This window comes from Hemiscyllium ocellatum, chromosome 25 (genome assembly GCF_020745735.1).
Source record: "Hemiscyllium ocellatum isolate sHemOce1 chromosome 25, sHemOce1.pat.X.cur, whole genome shotgun sequence".
In the NCBI taxonomy this organism is placed as follows: domain Eukaryota; kingdom Metazoa; phylum Chordata; class Chondrichthyes; order Orectolobiformes; family Hemiscylliidae; genus Hemiscyllium; species Hemiscyllium ocellatum.
The window spans coordinates 13,980,463-14,001,244 of record NC_083425.1 but is presented as its reverse complement, the minus strand read 5'-3'; the positions used below and the strand labels follow the sequence as shown (position 1 = coordinate 14,001,244).

Sequence of the window (20,782 nt, the reverse complement as noted above, 5' to 3'; positions counted from 1 at the left end):
TGACTTGGAAATGTCACTGTTCCTTCACTGTCAGGGAGTCCTACTGCAGTCTTTATCTGTAGTGTAGGATACTCTGAAGCAATCAGTGAATTGAACATCCTACATTCAAAGTTTAAAGTACTTTCTGCATAACTTTTTGACCACTTGATCTTATCTAAAAGAAAGATTATTAGACTCTTCTGTAACAAATGTCAGCCGACACCAGCCACTACTTTTGAAAAAGGTGTTTATTTGTACAGTGGATTGAGCATTATGATCAATAACTTTATTTGAAAGCTTCAGTCCAGTGAAAAATGCCTATGTAAGCTCCAATACAAATCCATATTAATTACAAAAGGCATTTGAAGCCACAGCAGGAGAACCAGATAGAAATGTTCAAAAAAAGGTTCACACCAGTTTTTTCTGCTTTCGCAGTACAAAATAAAATCTTTGGTTGTTGAATGTACAGTCCACATGATTTTAAAATAAAAGCTTATTCTTCCAATACCCAACCAATTGCTATCCCCTTTACCTGAACAATTAAAAAGCAAATGATCTTCCATCTTGGCAAAGTGAAAGAAAAATATTTTTCTCTTCTGAAGGCACTAACTCCTGTTATGTATCAGTCCATAGGTTTCAATATTCTAAAAGGACATCACAGCTAAACCAGATTTCTCCCAAAGTGGGCTTTATCAGTAACTAGGTGGGGAAATCAGTGGATAGTGATCAGAATTAGGAACTCAGGCTTAATCATAAGAAAAGCACATAGCCCTCTAAACAAAACAAAAAAAGGGTGGGAACAAGTCAAAACACTTACCCAGAAACTACGTGAAATAGACTTTCCATCATTTGGCACTTTTCAATTGTAATTAATAAGTCCGGTACAAAGAGTATCTGTACCAGATGAATATAGATCAAGCATATTGCTAATACCTTAAGAAGATTCCCAATTTCATGAATTTGAGAATTAACCTGTAAAATTCCCATTTCAATAAAAGCTATCTCCTAGTGCAGATTTTAAGTTGCTGTTCAATCATTCTTTAACTGAGCAGTGCATCAATATTAAAGCAAAGTGCTCATTCGAGCTTGGTGCAGTTGGAGTCTTCACACACAGTGGATTCAGGTGAAAATTAATAGATTAAAAACTGACAACTGGCACCAGCTTACATACTGTGCTACAGCTCTGCACACCACAGTACAATAGGAGCACATGCTGTGCTGCTGTAATTTGGTGTGATGTGTTCCTAGTGCCAAACTGGTCACAGTACCACACATCAGCGGAGGGGATGGTTTCTATTTGCACCTGACAAACAGACATGTCCAATCCAGACAGTATCTCAACTTGAATGCTGAAATAATGCCAAGAATCTGCATAGCCCCACCTGTCCTGCAGACATCTTACACCAAATTGCCAGTTTATATGCAACACTTTCTCAGTGCAATTTTTGCCAAGTTTTTAAAATTCAAATCAATAGAAGCCACAGTGAACCAAAAGCTACATCATATTAAATCTCTTTTTTTTAAAAACCCTATTTCAGTAGTTTATAAAGAATACAAAAAGATTCCTTTTACCAAAGAGTGATTTTGGTTATTAGACAAATTACAGAATATAAAAGTGATACCGAAGAAAACAAATCTAACTTAAGCAACAATTTGTGGATTCCAGAAATGATGTATATCTAAATTTTAATAGAGTTAAATAACCTCTTCCAACTCCTCAGCACTGAAGGGGCAGCCCTGAAGAATTTATTACAGCTATAATTCTGTCAGGGACACGTGTGCTCCAGACACTTTTCCTCCCCAAAGTTCCTACCATTTTCAAAAGCATCTTTGCACAAAATATAGAAAGCTCCAAGTAGAGATTTTAAAAAAATACATGAGCATAGCAGGAAAGCGAAATGTTAACCACACTGATTCAGGAGAGTTTCATCCAAACCATGAGCCTTTTAGGCAGCTGCTCAGATTCTGGCTGTGCTGTACATTTCTTGGCTTTTTTTTAAAAAATGCAGAAGTCCAACTTTGGAACAAGATGATTCCATTCTGAAAGTTGTTAAATTTGCTCTTTTCATTGATGAATGTATATTGCCCAGTCAGCCCAACGAACATTTATAAAAACAAAAAATGCTGGTGAAACTCAGCAGGAGTGGTAGAATCTCTGGACAGAGAAACTAACATTGAGGTGTTCTGAAGACTTGTATCGGACTCAAAAAAAAAATCACACTGAACTCCGAACTTTAACTCTCTCTTTTCAGAGGATGGCTGACCAGTTGAGTTTCTCTAGCACTTTTTTAATTTCAGATTTCCAGCATCTGAAGATCTTTGCTTTCATTCAGAATGCATTAAGATAATTGGAAAGCACCTTTTTTAAATATTCAAACTGATTGGATCCAGGTTTTTTTGTTGCAACCTATTGGGGTGGAGGAGATTACAGACAGACATTCTAACCTAGTGGAAATAGTCACAAATAAATAAGCTTTGTTCCTAATGCAAATAAAATATCAAGATCATGACTGTATACCACACAATATGACAGTGGTGAAACCGCTCTGTTGCAAGAACAATGGATCTCTCCCCTCTGGCACCTCGTACTCCCAAAATGTCTGATTTGAGTCTTGTATCAAATCAGATGAATTACAAAGAGTATTTTTAGTGCCTTTCATCAAGTCAATACATGCATAGCAAAAGCTCCCAAAAACATAATTACCTGTTTTAGTGATCAGTTGTAGAGTTAAATCAAATTGGCCACAACACCAGAAGGAACACTTCTCTTCAAAAAAAAATTTAAAAAAGAAATGCCATCTGATCTTAGACATCTTCCCTGAACAGGATGATGCCATGATTTAATGCCTTCACAATAACAGACATGCCCAGAACTTCGTGTTCCATCTCCAGTCCTGTAACTCTGACTTAATGATTGAATACAACCCTTGACACTTATGTAATTTAACCACCCAACGCAGATGTTCAATGTCATCAGTTTGTCCCTGTTTTTAAATCACAACAGTTTACTCTCCTGGGTTATTTTAATCTGAACTGTGCGCGCAGCTTGGATTACTTACTCAGTTTTAGGATCTATAGAGTATTTTTATAGTCTGAGTCTGGCCTAATTTAGATGCTTATAAACATATCATCATGTCTGAAATGAAGAAATCCAGACAAATTTCAAGTAAATTCCTTGCAGTATGTAACTTCAGATGCACAGGTTATATTCATTTATACACCCTAATATGAAATAAACCTGCTACAAATAATGAAACCAGAAAAGATCAATGTGGGATCAATTAGTTCACACCCAGCATTTGGCGAGCTCCCTTGTTCCAGGAATGCATTAAAAAAGGTTACTTTTGCACGTGACAAACTGTGAACCACAAACAGTGGATGACAAGCTGTTCAAACCTCCCTGCAAAAAGAGAACAAGTGTTGAACAGTTTGCCTAAAGACTAGTTCACGTTTGGCTCAGCCTAGTGTCTGTCCCAGGGATGTGTAGCTTATCGGAATAAATGGGAGACCAATTCCTGAGGAATCATCTCCTAAGGGAACACAGGGATGTACAGCACAATAGTATGCTTCATATCCTATAAACATTATAAATTGGCATTATATTGATATTTAACTATTCTATTAGATTTACCAGAAACACAAATTTATCAATGACGTGATTCAATTGATTGGTACAACTTCTACCCCATTATCTTAAAACATGTCCTACAGCCACATGCATTTAAATAGAGCAATCATTCAAAAAAGGTCACAAATGCTTCAAACTGTATCCAACTGATTTTGCTGGATATTTATGGATTCAATGCAGACACGAAATAGAGTCTTTTTACAAGCTCAAAGTGCAGGGACTGTCTGTTATCGAGTAACAAAACATGCCTGGAATGGACAGTTTCTCCCAAACACTGCTGCAACCCTGTGATATACAAGGAAGATGTTGTTCACTATATCTGTAGAGGTTCCATCAAAAAGTTACCTACACCAATCAGGAAAAGCCAATGGAAAAAAAAATTCTAGGGTCTTGGCTAAAAGTAATGAAGTGATCAGAATCTGTTTTAATGTTGTGGAAAAACACTGGGTGATGAGCATCGGGACCAAAGTAAATGTAAAAAGGTACAAAATATTTCCTCACCAATCCTTGGCTGCAAACATCAGAAATCTCCACAAGTTCAAAAATCTAATGCTGAACTTCAAGAGTGTCAGACGTAGTTAAGAATCTGCATAAATGTTTCTATTCAGAACAGATACAGTGGGAGGTGGGAGTTTAATACACTGAAATCCTTCCCTTAGAACAGCAATGAAATTTATATGCGATTGATGAACAGATTTAAATTCACTTCACCAGAGCCAGTATTTCACTTAAATGTTTGCATTCAGGTTATCATAAATCTAACTTCCAATCTTGCCATCATAACTCCACTTTTGTCATTCTTGACTAGTTAAAATTGGAGCACAGCTTATACACAATTCACTTGTTCATCTTGTACTCATGCCATAAATCATCCATTAATTTTCACAGGCCTGCACTTACTCAAATACATTTTTCATCATCCTGTAATGCTTCCATCTTGAAGGGGTCAATGTTTGCTGAAATCTTAAGTTCCACAGATTATGCTACTCTGGATATTAAACCAAATATATTAAGGTTATCATTCCCTACTCAGTAGGTTGAGGGATATCACCAAAATTATGACACATGCTTCAATTTTCCTTTTAAAAAACATCAAGTCAAAATTTCTTTAGCTGATGACAGATCATGGATAATTAGAGTTTAAATACAAAATAAAAACAGCTAACAACCAAGATTTGAAACTTCAGACTGAAATAATTCCCTTCAGCTGAATGGTGATATTTTCTGACGCTATTCTGTGATCGGGATATTTAACGTTATACTAAAAAGGAAGTTTTATCCTGAGCTCACACCCACTATTTACTTCATGTGTGCCCTCTTTACTTTGTCTATTCTACTGCTGCCAACCTCCCCTTTTACAATGCAAGTCACGTTCAGCAATTGTGGGCAGCTCTAGTGTTTGCCTGGCACTGTGGCTCAAACCACTCCGATGCAACCTTTAAATTGTCAGTGCATGATGACCTGGTGCACTTTACTAACAAAAGCACATTGTTCAGGGAAAGGTTTTTGGGTAGGGCTTCAGAGGAGGATCTAATGGACAGTGCTAGAGACATTGCTTGATTGAAGTAGAGATAGAGCTAAAATGGTTTCAAGCAAACAGGACCATATCAAGCGGTGGTTCTCCTGGGGCCTCAGGCACAGGAACAAGGTGATTTTCTACAAACAGCTTTTGCTGATGATGCCTTTGCCAAAATTAGAGGCAGGGTTCTGACCAGCGAGTTCCCAAACCGACAATTCAATGAGGAAATGTACCATGCATATGGGAGGGAGTATCAGAGTCCCAGCAGTGAAAAGTTAGATTTTACAACATATATAGGAACAAACTGATAGGTGCTTGTAAATTACACGTTCTGTGAAGAAAGTGTTCTGCAATCAATTAAAAACCAAGAATGGTTACCTAGTTAATAGTTGCAAAAATGGTTCTGAATACATTTAAAAGATCATTTTAGCGTATGATATCACAATAAATGATAACATTTAAAACAGCGAGGTTGAAAGAGTGACACTGGAAACTGAAACTTGCAACAGCTTTGTATTTGGATGAACAGGATCTCAAATTGAAAGGTTAACTTTGAGAAGTGGAAAGGAAAGAGCTGGGAGGGAAGTGGGGTAGTGTCAAAGGTTGCTCTTTACGACACACTCCCTTTCAGGAATGCACTGCTGCTTAGATGCCAAGCAGAGACTTGCCATCGCTTCATAGTGAGGAAGTGGAAGCGGCCCAGTGAGGTTGCTCTACACACACACACACACACACACACAAACACAGACTTCTGGTGGCCAGTGGTGTCATAGGAAACCTGGCAGCATACCTTCTATCAAGGAGCCTGGGCATTATAGCTGGGAAAAGAAAGGGGGGGGGGGGGGGGGGGGTGACAGGGTAAAGCGAGATTGAAAACAAAGACTATTATTGTAACAGCAAATGTCTCTTCCTGCTTGCCATTGTATGGTTCAGTTTGCCTCACACTCCAGGAGCTGCAGGCAGAACTGCTCACTTTGGTTTAGTATGTAGGTGGCTTGTAATCCTCAGATTCCGACCGGATAGTGTTACCAAATGGCGGCTGCTGGTAGTTGTCAGTAACATTGGGATACGGAGGGTAATCGTTTGATGGATCCACATACTTCTCATTGAAGTCCTCTGCACCCATGCGATACCTCTTGTAGGCAAAACAAGATAGCAATCCCTAAACAGAAGGTAATGTCAAGATTTAAGATCAAGAATTATATCAACCCTGTATGGTATGACACATCAAGATTTATAGCTGAGCCTGGATGTGTGACATAGGAAATTCAAAAGTAGTGTGGGTCACATTTCCTGTATATAAGTCACACCCAGGATTGCACACTTAATTTTCACTATCCTGCACAAAACAGAACAGCTAGTGTACCAGTCCAGGTGCCCTTCTATTCTTGGTTATGTAATAAAGCTAGTTAATGACATTCATATTTTTAAAATTCTTGCAATGACTGACACTGGCAAAAACCAGCATTTTAATGTCCATTTCCAATTGTCCTCTCGAAGCCAGAAAAGAGCCATCTTCTTGAAACACCACATCCATGTTGTGGTCCATGTACAGCTGCAAGACTGGTATAGAGGAGTTTTTAGGATTTTGCATCAGTGACAACAAAATGATGGTAATCACTCCCAATCCAAAAAAAGGTGCAAAGAAATCAGAAAGGAGAAAAGGGGAAAAAAAGTGACAGCATTCTCTCCAAGTGTGGAGATTCCACCCAAAATCATTATCTCTGTTCTCATTCCCATATTAATGGGAACATTTATTTCATAATTGCTAATGTTTCTATGTCAATATTTGAGAGCAATTAACATTTTTCAACCTAAGCATCACTTAGAGATATCAATGGTGAGAAAGTGCTACACAGGACTGTCAGATGCTTTGAGTATAAAATATGGACTACCAGCTATCAAATTCCATCAACTAATTGTCAGCTTATATTTCAAGAGCTTTTTCAAACAGCACAGATTTCTGACTGCAGAAACAAAACAAGCTGAAAGAAGGCGTCTCTATCCTGCTGGAATAGTGTGTGCAATTTTGGTCTCCTTCCTATTGGAAAGATGTTGTGAAACTCGAAAGGGTTCAGAAAAGATTTACAAGGATATTGTCAGGGTTGGAGGATCTGAGCTATAGGGAGAAGCTGAACAGGCTGGAGCGGTTTTCCCTGGAGTGTCGGAGGCTGAGGGGTGACCTTATAAAGGTTTACAAAATTATGAAGGGCATGGATAGGATAAATAGACAAAAAGTCTTTTCCCTGGGGTTGGGGAATCCAGAACTAGGGGGCATAGGTTTAGGGTGAGAGGGGAAAGATATAAAAGAGACCTAAGAGGCAACCTTTTCCACACAGAGGGTGATACATGCATGGAATGAACTGCCAGAGGAAGTGGTGGAGGCTGGTACAATTGCAACATTTAAAAGGCATTTGGATGGGTATATAAATAGGAAGGGTTTGGAGGGATATGGTCCGGGGTGTTGGCAGGTGGGGCTAGATTGGATTGGGATATCTGGTCAGCATGGACAGGTTGGACTGAAGGGTCCGTTTTTATGCTGTACATCTCTGTCACTTAAATGCAAGAAACCCTTTGAAGTTTTGAAGAACTTTAACAGGGGTGACAATTTTAGGCCATGTTAACAATGGACTGATCATTGGTCCACCCCAAATACAGTAATAGAAGGTATAAGCTTTTACCTGAAGTGAATGTGACAGCCAATTGCAATCACTGAGGATGAGACATCCTGCCTGTCATGTTACACCTGTAAGCACCTTTAGATTTCGTATGAAACTATGGCCATAGATCATGAATTTTGTGGTGAGGTGGGGTACAAATAGACAAACAAAAATCAGTGACAAACCACAAGACTAGGCCCAGATTTTGAGGACTTGTACCATTTAATGTACAGAGTCATACAGAATGGAAACAGACCCTTTGGTCTAATCTGTCTCCACCAACCATGTTCCCAAAAACTAAATTAATTCCACCTATCTATGCTAGGTCCAAATCCCTCCAAACCTTTCATATTCATGTACTTATCCAGAGGTCTAAACGTTTAACTGTACCTGCTTCCACTACTTCCTCTGGCAGTTCATTCCACACATGAACTGTGTAAAAGAGCTGTCTCCTTTGTAATCTTTTAAAAACTTTCACCTCTCACTTTAAACATATAACCCCTGGTTTTGAACTTTCCAATCCTATGGAAAAGAGCCTGGTTATTCACCTTATCTATACTTCATGATTTTTTGAACTTCTATAAAAAGCCACCTATCAACCTTCTATTCTCTAAATGAAAAAAACCCTCTTGTTTTTATAATTCAAACCTTCATTCCCGATAATATCCTGGCCTCCGGTCTGAAAAACAAGTGTCCACACCACCCTGTCTCTTACCATTAGGAGAATTTTGTATCCAATTGGCAAGCTCACCCTGAACCCCATGTGATCTAACTTTACTCATTAGTCTACCACCTGGATACCTTACAAGACCCTTAAAGAGCAGAGGAACTTTTTGAAGCAATTGTGTAATTAAATAAGGCAATTCTTTATTTTCCCGATCTACTCTTTAGCTTCTCAAAAAAGGAGAAAGAAGTTGATCAGAACTCAACTGAAATAAATGGCAATTTCCTGGTCTTTAAGCCAATTTTAGTATTGCTGCCACCCTGTACTTTGATTGAGAAGGAATCAACATAGTAGATGCGACAGTTTACTAACTTATGGAATGGTGTTTGATGAAACTAATTGTTTCAGTTCACAGGCATTTATCGATCCAACCCATACACAAACATGGGTCTCTTGACCCCAATTAGCAGCATCAGGAAGTATTCAAGCAATTCAGACTGTTCCTGCAAATCAATACAAAGCAGTTGACTTGGGAAGTAGCTGATCCCCAGAGATAAACTCACTTTGCCCAACATGGATTATTTTCTAATGGGCTGTAATTATTTGACACTGAATGAGCAACTGATGAATTGAAAAGTCTGCCTAATTAAATAATTATTTCCTTTTTAGCTTTGAGGAAACTGGTAAAATATCAGAGTGATTATATTACTTAGTGCGGAAACAGGCCCTTTGGCCCAACAAGTCCATACCGACCCTCCGAAATGCAACCCACCCAGACCCATTCCCCTACATTTACCCCTTCACCCAACACTACGGACAATTTAGCATAGCCAATTCACCTAACCTGCATATTTTTGGACTGTGGGAGGAAACCGGACACCCAGAGGAAACCCACGCAGATACGGGGAGAATGTGCAAACTCCCCGGGCAAAGACAGTTGCCCGAGGTGGGAATTGAACCCAGGTCTCTGGCACTGAGAGACATCAGTGCTAACCACTGTGCTGCTCACGAGTGGTGTGCATTCAATTTCAAGAAAACACCACAAACAATTATAGTGAACACAGACTATCTGAATTCAATTGTTTTATTTCTCTACTGAAAAATCCAACTAAACATTTTAGCAGCCCCATTCTGATTACATCATCTTCAGAATGACAGCAATTTTGCAACTGAGGATATTTGACCCATCATGCCTACACTGGCTCATTACCCAGCATCACTTGCCTGCTCCTTCCCCATACCCTTGCACATTACTATTTTTTAACCAAATAATCATCCAATGTCTTCAAATGCCTTAGTTGAACCAGTCTCCACATTTCCAGGTGAAGCATTCCAAAACCCTCAGTACTAACTGTAAAACAATTTGTCCTCACTTCATCTTGGTTACTTTCCCAGATCACTGTAAATCCCTGTCCTTCTGTACTTGTTCCTTTATGGACACTTTGTTCTTATTTACTGTATTCAGCCCACTCAATTTTGAAAAACAGTTTTCCTCTTAAAACCTCCTTCTCCGAGGAGATAGCCTCCACTTCGTCAATCTATTTCCATAAGTGAAGTTCCTCATCCCTGCAACATCCAGGTATTGCCTCTGCATGCTCTCCAATGCATTCATAGCTTTTTGATAATGAGGCCCCCACAACAATATACAATATTACAGCTGAGTGTTCTATACAAGTTCAACATCTCTTTCTTGTACTCTTTGCCCCTATTAATAATCAAGTTTGAACCAAATTAAATTAGTTGTGACTCATAGTATAACCACATAGTTCTGTTAGCTATTTTTGTTTTGCAGATTTTCTCCAGTAAAGCTAGTTAGAACAGTTTGAGTGCCAAATCACCCAAATGCCATTCTCAATGGCACTCTCAGCTCTGCAATTCTTCATCTCAAGGTTAGCTTGCTAAGCCTTCCAGAGCAAAAAAAAACTATACATTACTTTTTTTTTGAAGAATGAAATGGTTTGTTTAACTGAGTATCAAAATTGTTGCTGTTCTTGCTAGTGGAATAATAAATCAGATGTGACTGAAATTTGCTATTTTTATAAAATATATGCAGTTCCCCCCTTTGTAGGAGCTTTTAAAAAAAAATCTATATTCTTCCACGAAATTGGCAAGATCAACATTTGTTGCCCATCTCTAACTGCAAGCCTGGCTAGAGGTCATTAAAAATTGTCAGTGACATTGCCAGGTGTCTGGAGTCACAAGTCAGCCAGTAAAAGTAACCAAAGAACTGCAGATATTGAAGATCTAAAACAGAAACAGGAATTGCTGGAGAAACTCAGTGGGTTTGGCAGCACGCGTGGGAGAAAGTAGAGTTAATATTTTGAGTCGGTGACTCATCAGAACTATCTGGAGGTGCTTAATCACGATTAGATACTATCCTATAGGCTTGCTCACCCTTCAAGTTTTATCCATAGGAAGCTTTGATGGTACTGTTTATGGGCCAGTCCTTTAGACTGGAACAGAGACAGTATCGTACTCCCTGACATTCACCCAGTCTTTATCCACCTTCCTTGCATGTGGTCTGCACAGCAATCCGGGCTGTCAACATCTTTGATGTCAACATCTACAGTCATAATTCAATACAGGCCAGGAATCAAACTAAGGTTGTGTGACTTGGCTTTGCTATCGTCAGTGATTTTTCCAACAAAATACTGGCACGTCATTGCAATGTTTTGTAGAGTCCCACAGCATAGAGACCAGCTCTTCAGTCCAAACTGATCCATGTTGATCAAAAAGTCTACTCACACTAATCCCATTTCCCTGCATTTGGCCCATACCCTTCTCCACCCTTCCTATCACGTTTTTGCCTAATTGTTAACGTACCTGCCTCAACCACTTCCATATATGTGTACCATCCTGTGGGGAGAAAGATGTTGCTCTGCAGGTTCCCTTTTATTCTTTCCATGCTCACCTTAAACTGATGCCCTTTAGTTTTAACTTCTTTCCTCCCCCCCCCCCCCCCCCCCACTTTTCTCTTCCCCTGAAGAACTGCAAAAATATTTACACAAACCTTATCCTGGGGAGGAGGAAAGAATCCCAAAGGATGTGGTACATGTGTTAAAATAGTCTCTACATGTCTATTTCGATAGAGTCATACATAGCGTGGAAACAGACCCTTCGGTCCAACTTGTCCATACTGACAAGATATCCCAACTTAATCTAGTCCCACATGCCAGCACTTGGCCCATATTCCTCTAAACCCTTCTTATTCATATACCCATGCAGATGCCTTTTAAATGCTCTAATTGTACCAGCCTCCACCATTTCCTCTGGCAGCTCACATCATACATGTGCCACCCTGTGAGAAAAAGTTGCCCCTTTAGGTATAGATGAAGAAAACCGCAGTAAGAGCAAGCTCTCATACTTACCCAGCTGAAAATGGAGAAGAAGGTGAAGGCGATGGTAGCCCGTGCACTATCCACACCTACGATTGGCATCTCAGTTGTTGACACCCATTGATTGGTGAGGAAACAAAAGCCAACAAACCACAGGAAGGTCCAGCAGCCTGAGGGGACAATAGCAGCAGGTGGTCAACTTATTAGCAATTACTCACAAAATCAGCACCAGTGCAGGCATTAGGCAGACAATGACCCATGTTATTACACATACTGGAGATTGGTGCAAAAACAAATTTTAAATTGAACAAGTGGTCAACAATAGACCTCTTACTCCGAGACATGCAATTAATTAGGGTTCACATCTTGCTTTGACATTTTTCTCCAAAACAAAAGCACTTTTAAAAAGGAGGGGAACAGATAAGGCAGCACCATGGACACACACACACAGTTACTGCCTTTGCTGCTAAATTCATGTATCGCTGGACATTAGCGTGCATCTGGAAAAATTAACAAATGGTGAAATTCACAACTGATCTTGAAGGGACCTTTTTGGGAGAGGTCTCATCACAGAAACAGAAGTGCGCAGTTTTAAGTGAGGCCTTACAGAAAGATTGCAGTAGAGTGGGTGCTTATGTTTTGAGATATATTTTTAAGTTTAATCAAGAAGCATAAGCCATAAAGTATTAAGTTACTTTGGAGCAGTGTTTTGTAGAGGAATAAGACTGTTAATTTCTGGGTCTGCAGATTGTAAGCAGCAAAAATAGTCCCTAGCAGAATCAAATGCTCTTCTTGTCTGACATGGGAGGTTAGGGAGAGTTTATGGGTTACTAAGGATTATATCTGTAGTAAATGCCATTGGTTGTGAATCCTAATCAGATTGAATGGATCAGTTAGAGCAACAGTTAGAGGCAATGAGGAATTTACAAGAGCAAAGACAGTGTGAGGGAAGGCAGTTATAGGAAGGAAAAAAAAGATGCAGATACAGCTACATAGATGGGTCAACTCAGATAGGCAGGAATCTTCTATGGCTAACCAGATTTCAAACAAGCATGCTGTTTTGGAAAATGTGGGGGGGGGGGGGGGGGGGGGTGATGGATTCTCAGGGAATGTAGCATGAACAGCCAAGTTTCTGGTATTGAGACTGGCTCTAATGCAATGAGGGGTGCGTCAGGTTCTAAGTGATCAATTGCAATAGGAACTCTCTAGTCAGAGGCACAGACAGACATTTCTGTGGCCAGCAGTGACAAAACAGAATGGTGTGTTACTTCCCTGGTGCCAGGATCAAGGATGTCTCAGAGAGGGTGCAGAGTGTTCTCAAGGGTGAGAGGGCCCAGCAGGAGGTCATTGTGCATATTGGAACCAACAACATAGGAAGGGAAAAGGATAAGATTCTGAAGGGAGATTAGAGAGAGTTAGGCTGGAACTTTAAAAAAAGGAGATCCTAGAGTAGTAATATCTGGATTACTCCCAATGTTGCAAGCTAGTGAGTGTAGGATAGGAGGATAAAGCAGATGACTGCTTAGCTCAGGAGCTGGTGTATGGGAGAAGAATTTACATTTTTGGATGATTGGAATCTCTTCTGGTGTAGAAGTGACCTGTACAAGAAGGACGGATTGCACCAGAATTGGAAGGGGACTAATACACTGGCAGGGAAATTGGCTGGAGCTGCTCGGGAGGATTTAAACTAGTAAAGAGCAGGAGTGATACCCAGAGAGATGCGGAGGAAAGAGATCAATCGGAGACTGGTACAGTTGAGAACACAAACCAAACAAACCAAACGCAGGCAGGCAGAGAACAAGGTAGGACCAATAAATTGAACTGCATTTATTTCAATGCAAGGGGCCTAATAGGGAAAGCAGATGAACTTAGGATATGGTTAGGAACATGGAACTGGGATATCATAGCAATTACAGAAACACGTCTCAGGGATGGGCAGGACTGGCAGCTTAACATTCCAGGAAACAAATGCTACAGGAAGGACAGAAAGGGAGACAAGAGAGGGGGAATGGAGTTTTTGATAAGGGATAGCAGTACAGCTGTTTTGAGGGAGGATATTCCTGGAAATACATCCAGGGAAGTTATTTGGGTGGAACAGAGAAATAAGAAAGGGATGATCACCTTATTGGGATTGTTATAGCCCTGAATAGTCAGCAGAAAATTGAGAAACATTTGTAAGGAGATCCCAGTTATCTGTAAAAATAATTAGGGTGGTTATGGCAGGGGATTTTAAAACATAGACTGGGACTGCCATAGTTTTAGGGTTTAAGATGCAGAGGAATTTGTTAAGTGTGTACAAGAAAATTTTCTGATTCAGTATGTGGATGTACCTACTAGAGAAAGTGCAAAACACGACCTACTCTTGGGAAATAAGGCAGGGAAGGTGACTCAGGTGTCAGTGGGGGAGCACTGTGGGGCCAGCAACCATAATTCTATTAGATTTAAAATAGTGATGGAAAAGGATAGACCTGTTCTAAAAGTTGAAGTTCTAAATTGGAGAAAGTTTTTGCTTATACCCATCAAAATTAGCCTATCAAAAGTTGATTGGGGGCAAATGTTTGTGGGTAAAGGAACGGCTGGAAAATGGGAAGCCTTCAGAAATGAGATAACGAGAATCCAGAGAAAGTATAGTCCTGTTATGGTGAAAAGAAAGGCTGGTAGGTATAGGGAATGCTGGATGAGTAAAGAAATTGAGGGTTTGGTTAAGAAAAAGAAGGAAGTATATGTCAGGTATAGACAAGATAGATTAAGTGAATTCTTACAGGAGTAACTGCAGTAGGTGTATACTTAAGAGGGAAATCAGGAGGTTAAAAAAATGGCCATAAGATAGCTTTGGCAAATAGAGTTAATGAGACTCCAAAGGGTTTTTAACAAATACATTAAGGGCAAAAGGGCAACTAGGGAGAGAATAGGGCCCCTCAAAGATCAGCAAGGTGGCCTTTGTGTGGAGCCGCAGGAGCTGGGGGAGATACTAAACAAATACTTTGCATCAATGTTTACTGTGGAGAAGGACAAAAGATATAGAACGTAGGGAAATAGATGGTGACATCTTGAAAAAAATGTCCATATTACATAGGACCAAGTGCGGGATGCCTTGCAACGTATAAAAGTGGATAAATCCCCAGGACCTGATCAGGTGTACCATAGAACTTGGTGGCAAGCTAGGGAAAGGATTGCCGGGCCCCTTGCGGAGATATTTTATCATTGATAGTCACAAGAGAAGTGCCGGAAGTCTGGAGTTTGGCAAACGTGGTGCCACTATTTAAGAAAGATGGTAAGGACAAGCTAGGGAACTATAGACTGTTGAGCCTGACATTGATGGTGGGCAATTTGTTGGAGGGAATCCTGAGGGACGGGATGTACATGTATTTGGAAAGGCAAAGACTGATTAGGGAGAGTCAACGTGGCTTTGTGCATGGGAAATCATGTCTCACAAATTTGATTGAGTTTTTTGAGGAAGTAACAAAGAAGATTGATGAGGGCAGACCAGTGGATTTGATCTATATGGACTTTAGTAAGACATTCAACAAGGTTCCCCAAGTGAGACTGGTTAGTACAGGTTAGATCTCATGGAATACAAGTAGTCACCATTTGGATATAAAACTGGCTCAAAAGACAGAAGACAGAGGGTGGTGGTGGAGGATGGTTTTTCCAGATTGAAGGCCTGTGACCAGTGGAGCGCCACAAGGATCGGTGCTGGTTCCACTACTTTTCGTCATTTATATAAGTGATTTGGATGTGAGAAAAAAAACAAAGGGTATAGTTAGTAAGTTTGCAGATGACACCAAAATTGGAGGTGTAGTGGTCAGGAAAGAAGGTTACCTCAGATTACAATGGAATCTTGATCAGATGGACCAATGGGCCAAGAAGTGACAGATGCAGTTTAACTCAAATGTGAAGTGCTCCATTTTGAGAAAGCAATTGTACACTTAATGGTAAGGTCCTAGGGAGTGTTGCTGAACAAAGAGACCTTGGAGTGCAGGTTCATAGCTCCTTGAAAGTGGAGTTGCAGGTAGATAGGATAGTGAAAGCAGCGTTTGGTATGCTTTCCTTTATTGGTCAGAGTATTGAGTACATGTGTTGGGATGTCATATTGCGGCTGTACAGGACATTGGTTAGGCCACTGTTGGAATATTGCGTGCAATTCTGGTCTCCTTCCTATTGGAAGGATGTTGTGAAACTTGAAAGGGTTCAGAAAAAAGATTTACAAGAATGTTGCCAGGGTTGGAGGATTTGAGCTATAGGGAGAGGTTGAATAGGCCAGGGGTGTTTTCCTTGGAGTGCCGGAGGCAGATGGGTCACTTTATAGAGGCTTTTTTAAAAAGTCATGAGGGGCATGAATAGGATAAATAAACAAAGTCTATTTTGTCTGGGGGCAGGGGGTGGCAGAACTAGAGGGCAGAGGTTTAGGGTGAGAGGGGAAAGATAAGAGACACCCAAGGGGCAACTTTTTCTACACAGAGGGTGGGACGTGTATGGAATGAGCTGCCAGAGGAAGTGGTGGAGGCTGGTACAACTGCAACAATTACAAGTCATCTGGATGGGTATATGAATAGGAAGGATTTAAAAGGATATGGGCCAGGTGCGACTAGATTGGGTTGGGATATCTGGTCGACATGGATGGGTTGCACCCAAGGATCTGTTTCCGTGCTGTACATCTCTGACTATGACAAGTGGTAAAGCTACCTGCTGCAGAATGCCTCGCCTCTAAAATTCAATAAGGGAAGTGTAATTCACAGCAGCAGATTGCAGCAAGACTATAAAGTGTGTGAGAATTGGTGATGTACACGAGGCAACAGCAGGAACAGGATGGAGTGTTTTGTGGGATTGGCCAGAGGTAGGATCAGTGCTTGCAGACTGCAGGAATGGCTGGGGCTGTGACCTGCAAGTCTAAGCAGGGGCTGCTGAAGCTGTATCAGGTCTTGGTGAGGCTGCGCTGAAGCACTGAGTTCAGCATTGCTTACAAAGGAATGGTAGGTTTATTGGAGCAAGGTCAGTGGTACGAGACTGATTCAGATGCTGAGGGAGACAGGCTATAGGAAAGACTGTTTATATGGAAAAAAAAATTTGAAGGATTGGCAGGGGAGGATAGCTAGGGTATGATCTCTTTTTTAAAAAAAAAAGTGTTTCACTGATACAGAGAAAGTGGATTTAAGACTATTCATTAGGACCCAGAATTAAGTAAACAAACAATATTTTAAAAGAAATAATTGGTAAATCCACTTCCAGCAAGTGGAGGATTATGAGCAGGAAGGTAGATTTTTCAAAAAAAATCCAAATCCCAAGAACAGTATAGGTTAGATGGACTGAGTCTTTTGCTCTCACCCAGATCATGATATTAATATTTGGTTTGATTTCCGTGCAATGTCATGCAGCAGATGACGGAAAACAAGAAACCGCATGTAACTAGTTGGTAACTAACCTCATTACTTCCTCATGATTGTAGTCAAGCAAAGCTCAAAGAGTCAGAATTGGGACATCCTAGACTCTGATACAAAACTGCATGAGGTTTACATTCAGGAAGCAATGTTTGAAATTTATTTTATAAATTTTGTGAAGGGTATTGACAAATAAGCCATAAGAAACAGCTGACTTAAGATGCATCAAGCATCAACAAGGAGCCTCCCTGCAGCACAACTGTACGACTAGGAGTCAGAGTTTTGCAGTGACGAATTTGCAAGCCACTCTTGACCACTTTGTTTTGGGTAGAGGGATGTGGTTGGGGGAAAAATCAAGCTCCTACTTAGATTTAGGAGGTCAGGTTCAGAGCTGCCAGTCAACACAGTCAAATGGCAGATATTGGGAAGGTGGTGAAGTTGTGGTTATGTCACTGGACTAGTAAAGTTCTGGAGCCATGGATACAAATCCCATCATGGTAGATGGTGAGATCTGAATTAAATTTTAAAAATCTGAATTCAAAAAAACAAAAACACTTGATTCTTTGAGAATCAGAATCCCGATAGTGTGGAAGCAGGCCATTTGGCCCACTGAGTCCACACCAACCTTCCAAAGTGTATCCCATCCAGATACAACCCCATCCCTGAAACCCTGCATTTCCCCATGGCTAATCCACTTAACCTGCACATCCCAGGATACTGGCCATGCTAAATTGCCCAATCCACCTAACCTGCACATCTTTTGTAAAAAATGCATCTGGTTCACAAGAAGGAAATCTGCTGTCCTTACTGGTCTGCTATGGACTCCTGACCCACAGTAATGATTCCTAACTGTTCTCTGAACATTAGATGCCTTTAGCCAGCAACACCCAAACTATTTTTGTTAAATTTAGACTTGAAAAGCAGGTGAAAAAAAACAAATAACAGGTTCTGACAATGGAATAAACATTCAGCCTTTGAGTTTTAAATTATTAAACCTTCAAGCCAAGAACTGTAAATAGCAACAAAAAAAGAGTCAAGAGATGACAGGTAAGATGATGTTTACAAAGATTTGTTGCAGAGGTTCAGTAGCATGGCTGGAAGTATTAGACATTGGAGACAATGGTGGAATAGCTGCCTGGAGAGACAGTGTATCACAACATAACCATTCCAGCATAAACATTAAATCCACCATAGGGGGAAAAAAAAAGAGGAAGAACAGCACTTCATACAATGCAAATTACTAAGCCAAGCACTAAGTATAACAAAAGTTTTCTACACCAACAAAAATTATTAAACAAAATAGTCAGATTGCCTGTGAAATACCACCACCCAGAAGACTGCTGCATAACGGATTCATACCAGACCCAAAGCCATTAACTCAAACTCTCCCCATAGATGCTGCCAGACCTGCAGAGTTCCTCTAGCAGTCATGTGGTTACTTCAGATGTCCAGCATCTTCGGTATTTTGCTTTTTACTAGCATTGTTGAGTTTCTCTCAAAGGATACAAGCTGTCATGTACAGCACCACTGCCTGAACAAAATCAGTTGCACAACCAGGGATGAAACAGGTTGGACCAAAGAGTCTGTTCCCGTGCTGTACATCTCTATGACTCTATGTTGCAGAAAGCTGCAATGCAAAAGGGACTTGGAGATATTGAAGAATTGCATTACAAGCATAGGTTGAACATATTGGGATTATTCATTGGAGTGAAGAAGAATGAGGGGTGATCTCTTTGAAATATAGGATTTTTAAGGGATTTGAAGGGCTTATGCTGGAGGAGGATACTTCCCCTCACGGGAGAGTTTAGGACCAGAGAGAAATAAAGAAGTATCAATTTAAGGACTGAGATAAGGAGGACTTTCAGGGTTGAGTATCTTAGAATCCTTGTCACTGAGTTTGGGGCAGAGTCCTTGTATATTTAAGGCTTTTGACAGATTCCTGATGGGAAGAAAAAAAAAGTGAGGACTGCAGGTGCTGGAGATCAGAGTCACAAAGCAGGTCAGGCAACTTATATTTTAATTTTAAATTCAGATTAAAAAAAAATAACTTTCTACCTGAAATTCCAAGGTCAGCCATAACGATGTGCTTGCGTTGGTCAGCATTGCTGATCTGAGGAAAGTAGACATCAAGAGCAAAGAAGACTATACAAATGAGAAATGCAATCACTCCAATTCCTACACCATAGTGACAAGCATCCACATTCTGATTGAAGATACATTCCAGTTGTGAAGATTGAATTGAATTCATGTAACCCTCACTCGTGATGCAGCCAAATACAATTATTGAAAAGACCTGAAAGAAAGCAAAAAAGAAAATCCAAAATTATTGTGCTGTAAAAGAAAGGCACGTATAACTATAATGGCTGCAAGATGTCCTAAAGAATTTAAAGACAACATACAAGACCCACACAATACCATATATTTGTGGAGATGTGACCACTCCACTCTTGCAGCTACAAAGCTGAATGCCGTATCTAAAACGGACACATCTCTCAAAACAATCACAACAGAATTCACAAGGACTCTCGCTGCTTGATAAACTTCAGGACTTCTAAAAAAGGTTTTGTTCTGAAGCAAATTGCATTTGCACAGATTCCACTGGGTCCCAAATCAGTATCTGGCAGGGGCAGCAGTGGGCACTCCTGGGAACAAAGTTTACTAGCTGTGGTAGGCTTGCACACGAGCACTGCACTCCCCATTCTCAAATGTGCTGTGCAGCTTTCTGACAAATAACTGATTTAAATTTACAAATTTTGTGAAGGGTATTGATAAATAAGCCACGAGAAACTGCGGACTTAAGATGCATCAAGCAACAAGGAGCCTCCCTGCAGCACAACTGTACGACTAGGAGTCGGAGGTGTCCTAAAGAATTTAAATACAAAACTGATCATTCAGATCAGGTGGTCTGTGCAAGAATTTTAGATTTTTAAGCTGTGTAGCATACCCACCTTAGTCAATAAATCCATTTAAACTTTTTTTTAAAAAAGTGTAAACTTGCTTTTACATAAAATTCACAATATATAAAATAAAAGTCATTTCTGGGAAAAATCCAAAGATGGGTCTTTTGTTGCTCTGACTGTCACACAATGCCATCAGCTGGATAAAAGCACATCAGTAGGGAGGAGGAGGAGGAGGAGAGAGTGGACCAGCAGCACCTCCTTGATTACCAAGCCGAGATGCAGCGGTTACTTAATTTAGTGTATGAGGGACGATCTCTGCAGGGTTGCTGGAAATTGGATTCTAAGTCACAACAGTTTTCTACTTAAACAACAATAAAAAAAAGGGAGAACACAGTACTGAAGAGTCAGAGCACAGAAACAGACCTTTCAGTCTAACTCATCCATTCCGACCAGACATCCCAAACTGACATGTCCCATTTGCCAGCATTTGGCCCATATCCCTCCAATCCCTTCCTATTCATGTACCCATCCAGATCCTTTTAAATGCTGTAATTATACCAGCCTCCACCACTTCCTCTGGCAGCACATTCCAGACACGCATCACCCTCCGTGAAAATGTTGCCCCTTAAGTCTCTTTTTAAAAATCTTTCCCCGCTCACCTTAAACCCTCAAGTTTTGGACTCCCCACCCTGGGAAAAAGACCTTGGCTATTCATCATA

The 20,782-nt window shown here is 40.3% G+C and overlaps 1 protein-coding gene across 1 annotated transcript in view; it reads right to left on the bottom strand.

Annotated features, from left to right (window-relative positions):
* Positions 1-211: 211 nt before the first annotated feature.
* syngr2b (synaptogyrin 2b) overlaps positions 212-20,782 on the bottom strand; it is a 30,217-nt gene continuing 9,646 nt past the window's right edge. The window contains exons 2-4 of the mRNA XM_060844839.1: positions 19,219-19,456; positions 11,819-11,955; positions 212-6,288 (exon numbers count right to left, since the gene is read on the bottom strand). Of these exons, the coding sequence (XP_060700822.1) occupies positions 6,106-6,288; positions 11,819-11,955; positions 19,219-19,456 (558 nt within the window). The 3' untranslated portion in view covers positions 212-6,105. The remainder of the gene's footprint in view (positions 6,289-11,818; positions 11,956-19,218; positions 19,457-20,782) is intronic.